At 44.9% G+C, this 15,573-nt stretch overlaps 1 protein-coding gene across 1 annotated transcript; it reads right to left on the minus strand.

The window, feature by feature from the left end:
* Positions 1-544: 544 nt before the first annotated feature.
* On the minus strand, positions 545-8,803 carry LOC142250536 (cis-aconitate decarboxylase-like). The gene is made up of 6 exons (XM_075322712.1): positions 8,719-8,803; positions 3,995-4,049; positions 3,588-3,775; positions 3,196-3,300; positions 2,083-2,288; positions 545-1,888 (listed from the first exon to the last, which is right to left on the minus strand). The coding sequence occupies exons 1-6, from the start codon at positions 8,737-8,739 to the stop codon at positions 967-969; spliced, it is 1,497 nt and encodes a 498-aa protein (XP_075178827.1). The 5' UTR covers positions 8,740-8,803; the 3' UTR covers positions 545-966.
* Positions 8,804-15,573: the final 6,770 nt, after the last annotated feature.

Genomic DNA, 15,573 nt, shown 5'->3' on the forward strand with positions numbered 1-15,573 from the left:
TGCGACACGGGCAGCGATTTGCCCGTGACGCAAAAAGGACGGGGGCGGGTACGATCGATTGTGAAATTGCACAATCGGTCGTACCGTGTAAAGCAGCCTTAAAGGTGGCTTTTCACACTACGAGATCGCTAAAGCGATCTCCTTGGAGTCATGGAATTTGTGACGCACATCCGGCCGCTTTAGCGATGTTGTTGCGTTTGACACCTATTAGCGATTTTGAATCGTTGAAAAAACGTTCAAAATCAGTAATCGGTGACATGCCCTCCTCTTCCCAATTATCGTTGCTACTGCAGTAAAGATGTTGTTCCTCGTTTCTGTGGCAGCACACAGCGCTACGTGTGACACCGCAGGAACGAGGAACCTCACCTTACCTGCGTCCCACCAGCAATGAGGAAGGAAGGAGGTGGGCGGGATGTTCGTCCCACTCATCTCCGTCCCTCCGCTTTGATTGGGCGGTCGCTTAGTGACGTCGCTGTGACGCTGAACGAACCGCCCCCCTTAGAAAGGAGGCGGTTCTCCGGTCACAGCGACGTCGCAGAGCAGGTATGTGCGTGTGACGCTGCAGTAGCGATAATGTTCACTACGGCAGCGATCACCACATATCGGCCATACGATGGGGGCGGGTGCTATCACGCTCGACATCACTAGCATCGGCTAGCAATGTCACAGCGTGTAAAGCGGCCTTTAGGGTTTGTGCACATGGCGCACACATAAATCACTTACATATCTTTCTATGACAGATGTCTTGTAATCCCAATCTGACGGCTATCCTGTCTCCGATAAATACACAGATAATACACTTACAAAATATAAATATACATAAATATTCACATCCAAACTAAGACTTATTGAACCCACATTGACCATCATTGGTCATCGCTGCATTGGGCAGATTACAGGAATCTTTGTAAACATCTGAATTCAGTCTTTTCTTTTCAGTTATAAAATAAGAACCATTTTCTGAAGTTACTGGAGCAGGAGGGGTAACTGTGAACTATCGGAGATACTCTCTAGATTCTCTACCATCTGGATTACCCCCTGAATTTGGTCTTTGTGTAGGATGTCACCAGCATTGGACATGAATTTCTTCAGTAGAGATTCTCGGCTCAAAGGTTTCCTCCAGTGCCCATAAAAAGTGTCACATTTTCCAATAATTACATCTCCATTTTTCAGCAGCAAGGCCACTTCTCCATACATCTTATCAAAGTTGGCCTCATTGTCTTGTGGGTGCTCCACTACCACTTTGCTCAGGAGATTATGGATTTCCTTACGAAACATTTTATCTTCATGGAAAGACTTAATGTTGACTTCCCCATCCAGTAGTGCCGTACAGGCATTGAACTGGAAGGAGTGACGAGCCTGATGCTCGGAGTCAGGGAAGGGTCTGTTGATGTATTTGGAGACTGGAATTCTAAGAACAATAGTCTGAATGGCAGATGGGTCAAATGAACCATATTGCTCTTCAAACCTGTTTCTCACTGAGACAGAAGCGTCAGCGATCCAGTGCATTCCTAAGTGTGCTGGAAAGGACTTGAAAGCAATGTCTTGCTTCTCAAGAAGAAATTCATACTGCTTTCCAGGTGAAGAAAGAGCTTTAGGCTGATAGTCACCATAAAAAGCACTAAAACCAGAGCATCCGGGCACATCATCAAGTATGAGAGAGTTGGCCTCCATACCATTAGCAGCCAGAATGGCAGCCTCTAGCCCTAATCTAGTTGCATTGCCGATGTGTAATGGCTTGGCTAGAGTGGCAGCATTTGCCATTGGAGCACCCGCGAGAGAGGCTGCGATCGCCAGGGCATGGGTACATTGGTCTTTGTCTAAAGCAAGAAGTTTGGCTGAAGCTGCTGCACTTCCCATGGTGCCGACGACAGAGGGTGGGTGAAATCTGTAAAAAAGAAAACATTTCATGACTTAATTCTAATAAATTATACAATGTAACATAGTTTTCTTAACCCTAGAACGCATACCTGGGGTCTCGCAGGCCTTATAGGTTACTTGTTTTCTATGGTAGATTTCTATGGTTACGTGTTCTAGGGTTAAGCAATGGTCACTATGCGCTCTATAGAGATAACTACTCACTTTTTCGGAATATTCTTTGCTTCACTAGAGAAACTCATCAGTCTTCCTTGAATTTCAATCCCTACATTGAACGCTGTCAGGAGATCTTCACCACTGACTCTTCTGTCATGTGAAAGCATCTGAGACAGTGCCAGAATGGCAGGAAGCACAGCGCCTGATGGGTGGGTGGCAGGGTGCCATGTATCGTCAAAGTCCATAGAGTGCACCTGTGTGAATAGGCAGATTATCTATATAAGCCTTCTTTTGTGTTATGATTAAAGGGGTTGTCCAGTCTGGTGATTAAAATTATGCAGTCACTCTAGATGATTGCAAACATCTGAACTTTACACACTGAGACTTTCTAGCGATCCCACCAGCGATCCCAACCTGGCCGGGATCGCTACAAAGTCTCTGGTGAGCTGTCAAACAGGCAGACCTGGCCAACGACACAACAGCGATCTGGACCTGCAGAACGACCTAGCTAGTCATTGGGGACGTTGTAAAGCAGCTTTTTAAAAGGGAAGTCGCTGTAAAGTCCCCTTTACACACTGAGACTTTGCTGCACAGCGGGAAACAAAGGACCAAAGAATGGTCCTGAATGATTTGTAGCGATCAGCAACTTCACAGCAGGAGCCAGGTCGCTGATGTGTTTCACACACTGCAATGTCGCTGGGGAGGTCGCTATAACGTCACAAAACCGGTGACGTTACAGCGATGTCGTTTGCGATGTTGCAGTGTGTAAAGCCACCTTTACAGCATACACACCGCACACTATCTGGATTCTCCATTGTTGGGGTCGTCATGTGCCCGCAAGTTTGTGATTTGCATCATTCTGGCCACATTCAGACTAGACGTGCTCAATACAAGTGAACTGAGTGAGGCCGAGTACGTCTAGTTGGCACATAGCTGTATACTCCCGGCCATATGACCATCAGCTCTCACCGGATACATCGGAGAATCCTGACCGTGTGCGGTGTGTGTGCAGTAAGACTTCAGAAGACAACAGTCATGTAGAGTAACTGCAAATTTTAATCACAAGACAGGAGAACCCATTTACTGACAAATGATGACCGGTTAGTGCTGAATACAATGTTATATTTCCTGTTACTATGGCTCTTTATACTATATACTTACAGCGACACCATTAGCATAGGCTGCCAGGGTTGGTGAAAGCTTTAAACCTTTTTGGCCGTAGACTGAACAAAAGGCAGAATTTCCATAGGATGAGAAGTGCAGGTCCTAAAATAATCAATAACATACATAATAATATAACCAAAATAATAATTTTATGATAAACTTACAAGTATTAATGGAACCTCTGACACAAAATATCAGGGCCCCGATCACATGTGTATCCCAGAACGTGGCATTAATATACCGAATACACCAATGTTCTTCAATACTTCCCCCATTATCAGTATCACATCTGTACACCCATATCTGGGCTCTATTCAGTATAATTCAGACTCACAAAAATATACTACACGAATAATCCATGTAAAGAATGGAAAATTGTGGGTATTTACCTGGCAGTATTTCACCACAATCTTAAAGACATGTGTTGTGCTGCCAACCAGTCCCACACCAATATTGTCCAGGACCATGCGTTTACTTCTGTGACGGACGACATCAGACAGATGCTCCGGGCGGATCCCATCGATAAATGAAGCAAAACTGCTGGTTACTGTGTCTTCCAACTGGTTTCCAGTAATCACTAGAAGGAAACATATCATTAGTAAAGTGTCCTCACCCTCTATTGTTCAGGGGATTTTACTTTGTTCTTACATTTGTTTGTTTTATCTGTGTTTGATACAACGTCTTATAAAGTCAATCTCTGCATTACTATCATTTTGGCCTCATGGTGCAAGGTCACATGAAGGTCACATTTTCAGGGAAAAGATACAATGTTGCGGGTAAGATGAAAAATATTTACCTTTCACTGCAGACTTGTGAAGATGTCTCGATAGTTTATGAAATTTCTCCGTTTTCTGGAAGAAAGAAACATTGTAACTAGAACATGTTTTGGCGATCACATTACTATAGAATACGCGGGATAAATCTTCTAGTATGAGACACTGACAACTGTGATTCTCTAATGTTAGTGCATATGTGCCCAGTTCACATACAGTTATGTGTTGTGTTATTTCTCCACTATTCCTCCACTATTCCTCCATTATTCCTCCATTATTTCTCTGCTATTCCTCCTTTATTCCTCCGTTATTTCTCCACTATTCCTCCATTATTCCTCCACTATTCCTCCATTATTCCTCCATTATTCCTCCACTATTCCTCCATTATTCTCCCGTTCTTCCTCCACTAATTCTCCGTTATTCCTCTAATATTCCTCCGCTATTTGTCCCTTATTCTTCCATTATTATTTTTGTAAATGTATGAATCCATTGAGAATTGAGTGTTACCCCAGCAGGACGCGTCTATGTCCTGTGTGACAATGGCAGCACTGAATGATCAGTATTTAGTTGTGTAGAGTGAAGTATCAAAAGGGAAAATTGTAACAATAATCCCCAATTCCATAAAGGGAACCTGTCATTAGATTAATGCATCCAGAACCTCAGTCCGCATGAATCAGAGCCAAACTGTGTGACTGCAGCCAGGTAAGTCTCTCTATGAAATGCTGCAGTGTTACAGAGAGAATATAGATTGAATATCCGGTTGAGGACCAGTCCGGTGCCCCCCACCGGCTTCTCCCCGCCCCGCTCCTGCTGATTGACAGGTCTTTACCATATATGTATTTATGGAGCCGGTTGAGAAGAAGTCGGGCCATTATCGACTCCTCAGGTCTCTCCTCGGCTTTTCATACTATGTTCTTCCTGAAACTTTGCAGCATTTCCAGATACACCGGGCTGTAGTCGCACAGACGGGCTCTGATTCATGCTGCTTGTGGTTTGTGCAGAATACATCTAATAACAGGTTCCATTTTGAGACTGGCGTTTCTACACTTGTCTTAATGAAGGGAGCTCTGAAGTAAGGGGTACTTTGCACGTTGCGACATCGCAGGTGCGATGTCGGTGGGGTCAAATCAAAAGTGACGCACATCCGGCATCGCTGTCGACATCACAGTATGTGAATACTTTTACATATGATTAACGAGCGCAAAAGCGTCGTTAACGTATGATCGGTGTAGGGTACGACATTTCCATAATTTTGCAGCAGCGACGGTACGATGTTGTTCCTCGTTCCAGCAGGCAGCACACATCGCTGTGTGTGAAGCCGGAGGAGCGAGGAACATCACCTTACCTGCGTCCCGGCTGCAATGAGGAAGGAAGGAGGTGGGCGGGATCAGGGCCGGCGTCAACATGCGGCACACCTGGGCAAATGCCGGGGCCCCAGAGAGCTGGGGGGGCCCACTCGGCCTCGTCAGTTCTGCTGCCCCTTGGCCAGGGCCCACTCACTGTCAGTTCTGCTGCCCCCGGGCCGAGTTCCGGGGACCGCAGTACACGGCAGTAATCTGCAGTACCGTCCCTTTAAGGCGCGCAGACCTCCTGGTTTGAACTTCATCTGTGGGCGGAGCTACCACCCAGCGTCCTGCTCAGTCCCACAGATGAAGGAGCCAGGAGGCGCTTTGCCAGCCAGCGACCCCCAGCACAGCGTTTCGGTGCGGCGCTGTGTGACTGTGGGCCCCCTCTCCTCTGTGACCTGAGTGGTATGTGCCCTCCCCGTCGCCCGATTTATGGGCCGCTATGAGCTGTATGGGTTCTCTCCCCCCGAGATGTATGCCCTGGCCCCGCAGAGCCGCGTGTGTGTGCCCCGCAGAGCCATGTGTGTGGGCCCCGCAGAGCCGAGTGTGTCTGTCTGTAGCAGAGCCGCGTGTGTGGGCCCCGCAGAGCCAAGTGTGTCTGTCTGTAGCAGAGCCGAGTGTGTCTGTCTGTAGCAGAGCCGAATGAGTCTGTCTGTAGCAGAGCCGCGTGTGCCTGTCTGTAGCAGAGCTGAATGTGCCTGTCTGTAGCAGAGCCGAGTGTCTGTCTGTAGCAGAGCCGAGTGTGTCTGTCTGTAGCAGAGCCGAGTGTGTCTATCTGTAGCAGAGCCGAGTGTGTCTATCTGTAGCAGAGCAGAGTGTGTCTGTCTGTAGCAGAACCGCGTCTGTCTGTAGAAGAGCCGAGTGCGTCTGTCTGTAGCAGAGCCCCGTGTGTCTGTCTGTAGCAGAGCCGCGTGTGTCTCTCTGTAGCAGAGCCGAGTGTGTCTGTCTATAGCAGAGCCGAATGAGTCTGTCTGTAGCAGAGCTGAATGTGTCTGTAGCAGAGCCGCGTGTGTCTGTCTGTAGCAGAGCCACGTGTGTCTGTCTGTAGCAGAGCCGAGTGTGCCTGTCTGTAGCAGAGCTACGTGTGTCTGTCTGTAGCAGAGCCGCGTGTGTCTGTCTGTATGTATGTAGCAGAGCTGTGTGTATCTGTCTGACTGTATGCAGCAAAGCTGTGTCTGTCTGTATGTATGTATGCAGCAGAGCTGTGTCTCTGTATGTATGTATGCAGCAGAGCTGTGTCTGTCTGTATGTATGTATGCAGCAGAGCTGTGTCTGTCTGTATGTATGTATGTATGTATGCAGCAGAGCTGTCTGTCTATATGTATTTATGTATGCAGCAGAGCTGTCTGTCTATATGTATGCAGCAGAGCTGTGTCTGTCTGTATGCAGCAGAGCTCTCTGTCTGTATGCAGCAGAGCTGTGTCTGTCTGTCTGTATGCAGCAGAGCTGTGTGTCTGTCTGTATGCAGCAGAGCTGTGTCTGTATGCAGCAGACCTGTGTGTCTGTCTGTATGCAGCAGAGCTGTGTCTGTTTGTATGCAGCAGAGCTGTGTATGTCTGTCTGTATGCAGCAGAGCTGTGTGTGTCTGTCTGTATGCAGCAGAGCTGTGTCTGTATGTATGCAGAGGGCTGTGTGTGTGTGTATGCAGCAGAGCTGTGTGTGTCTGTATATATGCAGCAGAGCTGTGTCTGTCTGTATGCAGAGGGCTGTGTGTGTGTATGCAGCAGAGCTGTGTCTGTATGTATGCAGCAGAGCTGTGTCTGTATGTATGCAGAGGGCTGTGTGTGTGTGTATGCAGCAGAGCTTTGTGTGTCTGTATGCATGTATGATGTGTATCTATGTATGTATTTTTGTAAGTTTGTCTTAAAATATGTATATGTACGTATGTGTGTGTCTGCGTGTGGATGGGGCCCACTGGGACTCTTCCGCCCGGAGCCCACAAAAACCTGGAGCTGGCCCTGGGCGGGATGTTTACGCTTCTATTGGCCGCCTGCCGTGTGACGTTGCTGTGACGCCGCACGACCCGTCCCCTTAGAAAGGAGGCGGGTCGCCGGCCAGAGCGACGTCGCGAGGCAGGTAAGTGCATGTGAAGCTGCCGTAGCGATAATGTTCGCTACGGCAGCAATCACAAGATATCGCTGCTGCGACGGGGGCGGGGACTATCGCGCTCGACATCGCAGCAGCAGCTTGCGATGTCGTATTGTGCAAAGTACCCCTAAGATCTGACAGATTCTTAAGGAAGTGTGCGCTTCTTTAATGAGTTTGGGATATCTCTCAGCCACTATGTGCCACCAGCAGAAATGTATGCGTCGTATATTCTATTGTAAGCTGATCTGCATCTGTAGTATAAATTATGATGAATTTATTGGGCTTCTTTGCGCCCCGTCCATACCAATCTCCACTCACTTTTCAGAACGAGGACGGGCCCGGCCTCTACTAATATAAAAATGGCAAAAGTTGCTACATTTGTGAGCACCTTCAAGTGACACAAAGTTTAACATCAGTTTTACTCTATAATTTTAGGAAAATCTGCTTTCTGAATCGGCCACTAGTGTTCAGATTACTCATAAATTCACAGGAGGAATCACAGATAAATATCACAAATCAGAGATCTAAGGAAGAAACATTTCATGAGGAATAGAAGTATTTACTAACACAGGTCAGGAAAGCTGCCGATCCTTACACTGCAGGGAAATAAGGCTTAGTAAGGGGCTATACTGAATTACCTATCAAATCAATGTCTTATTAACCAATTATAGGGGGAACTGCATATAGAATAGAGAGGACACAACTTATATAATCAGGTTATAGTTTAATGTCTATAATATATTTTAATGTTTTAATGTAAAAGCAATATAAAGAAATTTATTCTGTAAAATATCAGTGATTCTATATGAAAAGCAAAAGACTTATTTGTCCCCTGAGAAAACTGCCTGTGAGTGTAATGCTTGATTCAACCAGTAGAGGCCGCTCCATCCTCACATCACTTGTAAAATGCAGGAGATGGAAATATTTATAAAACGTTTGAAAAGTGTTTGTAACAATTATATCAATTTGTTTTAGCAAAATAAACTGAATATTTTTTTCAATTGTTTAAAATATAACAAGAATTTCCAAAATAAATGCACAAGAAAGAAATATAGCAAATAAATATGTAAATGTCTTGTGATATCATGCTGAAAACAAAAGTGTCATGTATAAAATAATATAAATTATTATTATTATTATTATTATTATTTTGCAAGCCTGAAATATATCTGTAGTGTGTCCACAGGTGGATTTCAGAAGAATGCAAATCAGTGCATCTATCTAAGTATACGTCTTTGCTTATGCACAGAAATGTGGAAGATAAAAGTCAGTTTTAGGAAAGTTAATTGAATCCTCGTATATATGTCACTTACATTGACAAGTGCAGAAAGCATCGTGACGACACTTGAGACGTCTCAGCTGGGATTTTTGATGGCTGTTTTGCTGTCTTGTGTCTTTAGTTCTGTCCAGAGATATTTATTTTGGCCATATATATATATATATATATCTGTATTCTTACATCATTGCTATGTCAAAGGAAACAGGAGGAGCTAAGTGAAGAATCCGCCCAGGAAACACAGAGAATAATTGTGGCATTTTCTGCGGGATGTAAAGTGGCCGATGTCACCAGAAGCTTTTCCTCCGGGCGCGGCACTAGAATCATTATCTTGTGGGTTTCTGCTTTTCAGGTTTCTGTTCCTGCTCCAGAGTCTTGGTCTGATGTGACCATGATCTTAATGAAGTTGTATGTGATGCCTCAGGGAACGTGGCTAATTATAATGCAATAAGGATTTTCCAGCGACCTCATAAAACCTTCCTAGTAACTTACTCATCGGGTTATTCTGGATTTTACCTAAGACGTCTCTGTGTTATCTTAGGGACCTTTGACTTGTAAAGATCAATTAGTGAAAATTATCATTGTCTGATGAAATAATAATGAGCTGGCGAGGATCAGGAGACATACAATTTACTGTAATAATGATGCTTTTTGTCACTTTGCTTTAGAAATGACTGATCTTCCTCCTGTTCCCTCTGCCAATGACTAGCACATGGCTATTTACATAAAGTGATAAAACCCTGACGGCATCATACAATAATGTGATCAATATTTTATCCCTTCAGACTCCATCTTATTCCGATCTATCGTCCCGCATTATATTCCTATGTACACTTCTATCAATTCAATAACACTTCAAAACAGCATCACATGGGCAGCCAGAGCCAGATTTTCCTACTAAGAGGACACTGTGATTATGCTTAAAGGGCAGCTTTGCACGTTGCAACATCGCACGTGCAATGTCGGTGGGGTCAAATTGAAAGTGACGCACATCCGGCGTCACTTTCGACATCGTTGTGTGTAAATCCTAGATGATACGATTAACGAGCGCAAAAGCGTAGTTATCGTATCATCGGTGCAGGCTCCGACTTTTTCATAATTACGCTGCCGCGACAGGTACGATGCTGTTCCTCGTTCCTGCGGCAGCCCACATCGCTGTGTGTAAAGCCGCAGGAGCGAGGAACATCTCCTTACCTGCCGCCGGCGGCTATAGGGAAGGAAGGAGGTGGGCGGGATGTTTACATCCTGCTCATCTCCGCCCCTCCGCCGCTATTGGCCGCCTGCCGTGTGACGTCGTTATGACGCCGCACGACCCGCCCCCTTAGGCTATGTGCGCACTGGAAAATGGAATTTTCTCAAGAAAATTCCGCAGGCATTGAAAGATTACCGCACCCGCGGTAAATAACCGCGGCAAACCGCACCCGAAAACCGCATGCGGTTTGCTGCGGTTTTACCGCAGTATTGTTTGCGGTATTGCCGCAGTTTTGGCGCATGCAGGTTGGTACATGTGTTTTATTGCATTCAATACAATAAAGCACATTGAAAAAAAGAAAAAAAAAATCATTTCCTTCTGAGATAGATAGTAGTAGATAGATAGATAAAGAGACAGATAGAATAGATAGAGGGATAGATAGAGGACAGATCGCTGCATTTCTCACGGTCGGTAGTGAGTTCACATTACCGGCCGTGGGAAATGACCGGTAATTACCTCTGCTGTCTCGCTGCGAGGCTGCATTCAGCGCTGTGACAGTGTAAGTCGCGGCTGGATGTAAGCAGCGCAGGACCTGTGGATTACGCCAGAGCTGTGGAGTACGCTGGAGCTTTGTTTCGGGAGGGGTTAATAAAAGGATGAACGAGGCTTATTTGTGTTTTATTTAAAATAAAGGATTTTTCGGTGTGTGTTTTTTCACTTTACTTACGGCTTGATCATGTTAGCTGTCACATAGACGCTGCCATGATCAAGCCTGGAGTTAATGGCGGTGATCCGCCGCCATTAACTCCTTGTATTACCCTGACTGCCACTGCATCACGGCAGCAGGAAGAGCCGGGGACACTCCGGTACTGCCGCATAATGGATGCGACAGTCCCGGGGCAGCTGCGGCTGATATTTTCGGCTGCGGGAGGTGAGAGGGAGGCGGGGGTCATTAACCCTGCCCCTCTCCCTCCCCAGCCTGAGAATACCGGGCTATCGCTGTGTGCTTACCTCAGCTAGATGGTAAATATACAGCGGAGCCCACGTGGTTTGTTTTCTATATTTCCGTTTGATTTCTATGTGTGTTCTATGTGTCTGTGATGTCTGTGTTCTATGTCTGTGATGTCTGTGTGTGTTTACTCTCTGCTCCGCTTCCTCTTCCTGTCATAATGACATCACTTCCCTGCAAAACCGCAGGCAAGCGATGTACATTACCGCAGGGAATAATGCAGGAAAATGCAGTGAACCGCACAGAATTTGCTGCCTGCGTTTTTCCCTGCGGGATTTCACGATTACATTGCAGTCAATGGAGTGAAATCCCGCAGCGACGTGCGGAAAAGAAGTGACATGCAATTGTTTTTGCTGCGGGAATCCCGCAGCAAAACATGCAGCTGTCAAATTCCGCCTAGTGCGCACAGGATTTTTTTTTCCCATAGGTTTTGCTGGTGATTTACTGCAGAGATGTTATGAACATTTTCTGCAGCGAAACATGCAGCAAATCCGCAAAAAATCCACGGCAAAATCCGGTAAGTGCGCACAGGGTCTTAGGAAGGAGGCGGGTCGCCGGCCAGAGCGACGGTCGCAGGGCAGGTGAGTGCATGTGAAGCTGGCGTAGCAATAATTTTCGCTACGCCAGCTATCACAAGATATCGTACCTGCGACGGGGGCGGGGACTATCGCGTGCGACATCGCAGCATCGGCTTGCGATGTCGCAACGTGCAAAGCCCGCCTAAGTCTCCTAAATAAGCCACCATCATCCTCTGCATTGTAACTATGTGACAGGAGCTGTGGAGTCATCACCATTAACTGTGATAGGAGTTTCTGTCCCCATGTGGAAAAAAGTTAATTTCAGCATATACAGATTCATTATACAGGCAGATGTAGTTACTGAGATGGTGACCCATTAAGAACACATAAGTCCAGGTGGAGGGGTCAGATCACAAACTCACTAAAGAGGAAGAATTCATGAATTTTCTGATTCCATTCCATTTCCATGATTTCTATGCATTGGGGACTGGTAACAAAAAGAAAGAATGAGTTAAAAAAAAAATGAGAAGTGCTACTTTAAGTGTCTGAGGCCTCATTCACACATCTGTGTCTCCGGTACGTGTTTGGTCCGTTTCCTCAGATTCCGGAGACACGGGTACACATAGACCCATTAAAATCAATGGGTCTGCGCACATGTGCGTGTTTTGCCATGGACCGTGTGTACATGTGGAGCATATGTGTGCCCGTGTGTTCCACACATAGACATATCCGTTTTTCTCCGGCATCACGGGTGTCACACAGACTGCACACGGACCGCATGGATGTGTTCCATGTGACACGCACCAAAGAAAACACACGTGTCTGTAAAATAAAAAGAATTTCTATACTCACATTCTCCAGCACTGCTGTCTCTGCCACTGCTGGCACTTGCTTCCGACCCCCGCTCATTATGCTCATTGCGTTGTCACTCCACTGTGGGCCGGAAGCAGCAGCAGCGGAGAGTCGGCAGGACTGGAGACCAAAGATCAGCACCTCGGACAGCGATGCCAGGGACAGGTGAGCAGAAAGTTCCCGTTCTCCGTGTGTTATCACGGATAACACATGGAGAACACACGTGTGCCATAAACATGGCACACGGACGACAATACGCACCTTTGACACGTCCGTGAAAAACATGCGTGATTTTCACGGACGTGGAAAGAGACCTGAGTGATACTGTGGCACTCAGCTGGAATAATTATACACAATTTCACTGTTTAGTTTAAAGGGTTATTCCCATCTCCAAGATCCTAACCTAATATGTAGTTGGTATAATAATAATAATAATAATAATATTATTAGCAAATACCTCCAATTAGAAATGTAGTATAGTTCCTCTGATATAGCCATGTCTCTTATCTCATGTGCAGGGCATTGCAGCTTAGGCATCCATGGTTACGACCATGAGCAACTAAATAATAAACTAACTATCACTAAATGAGTTGTCATAACCATGGATACCTAACTGCAATACCCTACAAATGAGGTAAGAGACATGGCTATATCAGGAGAACTATACTACATTTCTAATTGGAGGTATTTGCTAATAATATTATTTATTGCACCTGCTATATATTAGGATCTTGGAGAGGGGAATACCCCTTTAGGGGTTCATTCACAAAGCAGTTTTTCACGTATTACTGCCATTCATTTTTCTCACAGACAGCACTCGTACCTATAGCAATCTATGGGGCTGTTCACATGTCCATTATTTTTTTGTGGACCCAATTGTCTGTGGAAAACCATAGAGACATGTCCACTCCTGATCCGAGTGCTTGATCAAACATGGCAATGAAAGTCTACAAGTCCATTAAAAAATGTGATGCTATCCGTGTGCTGTCTGTTTTTCACTGAATGAGATAGATCGGAGAAGATGGCGAAACTTTGTTCTTTTTTTCATTAGTGACAACTGACGAAACTCTGATGAAAACTCTGATGAATATGATTACAATCGCTTTTTTGGGGAATTATATAACTTTATTAAACAGGAAAGCACTAAACTAATCCACTGCCAAAAACTGCTGCAAAAAATGCAGCAAAAGCCCTGCAAAATGGGTGCTTGGGATGTTGCGTTTTTCCTTCCAAGAGAGCAGGTTTTGGTTACAGAGAAATACAGTAAAAACATAACCTTAACTCGGAATGAAATCTGTTATAGAAATAATATTCAATGTTTATAAATAATCAATACAAACACGTCAGGGACTGGAGCAACCTTCCAGTTCGGAGCGTTAAAGGCACTTTAGGGGCGAACTGGATCTGCTTAGTTTAGAATGTCAGAAAGGATCTCGAAGAAGGGATTTTTTTTACAACTGATAAAATATTTTGTAAAGATCACCATCATTCACATAGCAGTTATATTGGCTGAAAAGAAAAAGTAGGGTAATGCTAAGTACTGTACATGTCCAGTACTCATACATTACAATGGATCCAGCAGCAATCTATTAGCAAACAAGTTGTACAGACATAACTTTTTATCTGCCTAAGAAAAAAATTATTTCTACTGGATCCATTTTTTCTACATTGAAGTCTGTGGAAAACAGATCCATTAACCCCTTCAGCCCCCGGGCACTTTCCGTTTTTGCATTTTTGTTTTTTGCTCCCCTTCTTCCGAGAGGCGTAACTTTTTTATTTTCCCATCAATCTTGCCACATGAGGGCTTGTTTTTTGCGGGACGAGTTGTACTTTTAAATGAAACCATAAGTTTTACCATATAGTGTACTGGAAAACGGCAAAAAAATTCCAAGTGCGGAAAAATTGCAAAAAAAGTGGGATTGTACAATAGTTTTTGGGATATTTTATTCACCGTGTTCACTATATGGTAAAACTGATGTGTGGGTATGATGCCTCAGGTCGGTGCGAGTTTATAGACACCAAACATGTATAGGTTTACTTGTATCTAAGGGGTTAAAAAAAATTCACAAGCTTGTCCGAAAAACGTGGCGCACGTTTTGCGCCATTTTCCAAAACCCGTAGCGTTCTCATTTTTCAGGATCTGAGGCTCAGTGATGGCTTATTTTTTGCGTCTCGACCTGACGTTCTTAACGGTACCATTTTTGCGCAGATGCTACGTTTTGATCGCCTGTTATTGCATTTTGCGCAAAATTTGCGGCGACCAAAAAACGTAATTTTGGCGTTTGGAATTTTTTTGCCGCTACGCCGTTTACTGATCAGATTCATTGATTTTATATTTTGATAGATCGGGCATTTCTGAACGCGGCGATACCAAATATGTGTGTATTTTTTATTTTTTTAACCCTTTAATTTTCAATGGGGTGAAAGGGGGGTGATTTGAACTTTTAGGTTTTTTTATTTTTTTTTAATTTTTTAAAACTTTTTTTTTTTACTTTTTTTTTTTTTTTACTAGTCCCCCTAGGGGGCTATTGCGATCAGCAATCCGATCGCTTTGCACAATCTGCAGATCTCAGCTACAGAGCTGAGAACTGCAGATTTGCTGCTTCACTTTCAATGCCGGCTGTATTCCGGCATTGAGAGGAAGTGACTCATGTTAGCCACAGGCGTCATCACATGACCCTGTGCTACCATGGCAACCGCCGAAAGTCACGTGATCATGTCACGTGACTTCCGGCGGGGGCGGGGTAAGTCACTGTCATGGCGGCGCCCATATACATATCGCTGCCAAGACTTTGGCAGCGAAATGTAAGGGGTTAATGGCCGCGGGTGGAAGCGATTCCACCCGCGGCTAGCAGGCACACATATCAGCTGTTGATAACAGCTGATATGTGCGCCGATCGCCGCCGCCCGCCGGCGGCAGGGGGCGGGGCTTACCGGCACACAATCCATGACGTATCTAGTACGTCATGGGTCGTTAAGGGGTTAAAGAGACATCCAGTTTCGTATGGCTATTTACTGGATCCATTTTCCTTAGACTTCAATGTTAGAAAAACAGATCCACTAGAAATCAGGTTTTTTTAGGCGGACAAACAAGTTGTGTCTGTCCAACATTTTTGCCAATGGATTGTTGTTGGATCTGATCTAATAGAATTACTAAGAGGGAAATGTGTATAAATGTATCACACAGAGGAGGAGATGGAAACACAAGTTCATCTCATAAGGAAACGTTTATGCATTTCTACTGGTAATTAAAATGTTCCTCTGAAAACTGAATTGTGTGTGGAAGTATTGTGCGTGGAAGTATTGTGCGTGGAAGTATTG

This window comes from Anomaloglossus baeobatrachus, chromosome 9 (assembly GCF_048569485.1).
Source record: "Anomaloglossus baeobatrachus isolate aAnoBae1 chromosome 9, aAnoBae1.hap1, whole genome shotgun sequence".
Lineage (NCBI taxonomy): Eukaryota > Metazoa > Chordata > Amphibia > Anura > Aromobatidae > Anomaloglossus > Anomaloglossus baeobatrachus.

What these genes read in the sequence shown, in the direction of transcription:
- LOC142250536 (XM_075322712.1), bottom strand. Translation starts at nt 8,739, where the DNA reads ATGCTTTCTGCACTTGTCAAT. An exon ending in TGCTTTCTGCACTTGTCAAT is followed by an intron (nt 4,050 to 8,718) that starts GTAAGTGACATA and finishes TCTTTCTTCCAG; the next exon opens with AAAACGGAGAAATTTCATAA. An exon ending in CCTATGCTAATGGTGTCGCT is followed by an intron (nt 2,289 to 3,195) that starts GTAAGTATATAG and finishes CTATTCACACAG; the next exon opens with GTGCACTCTATGGACTTTGA.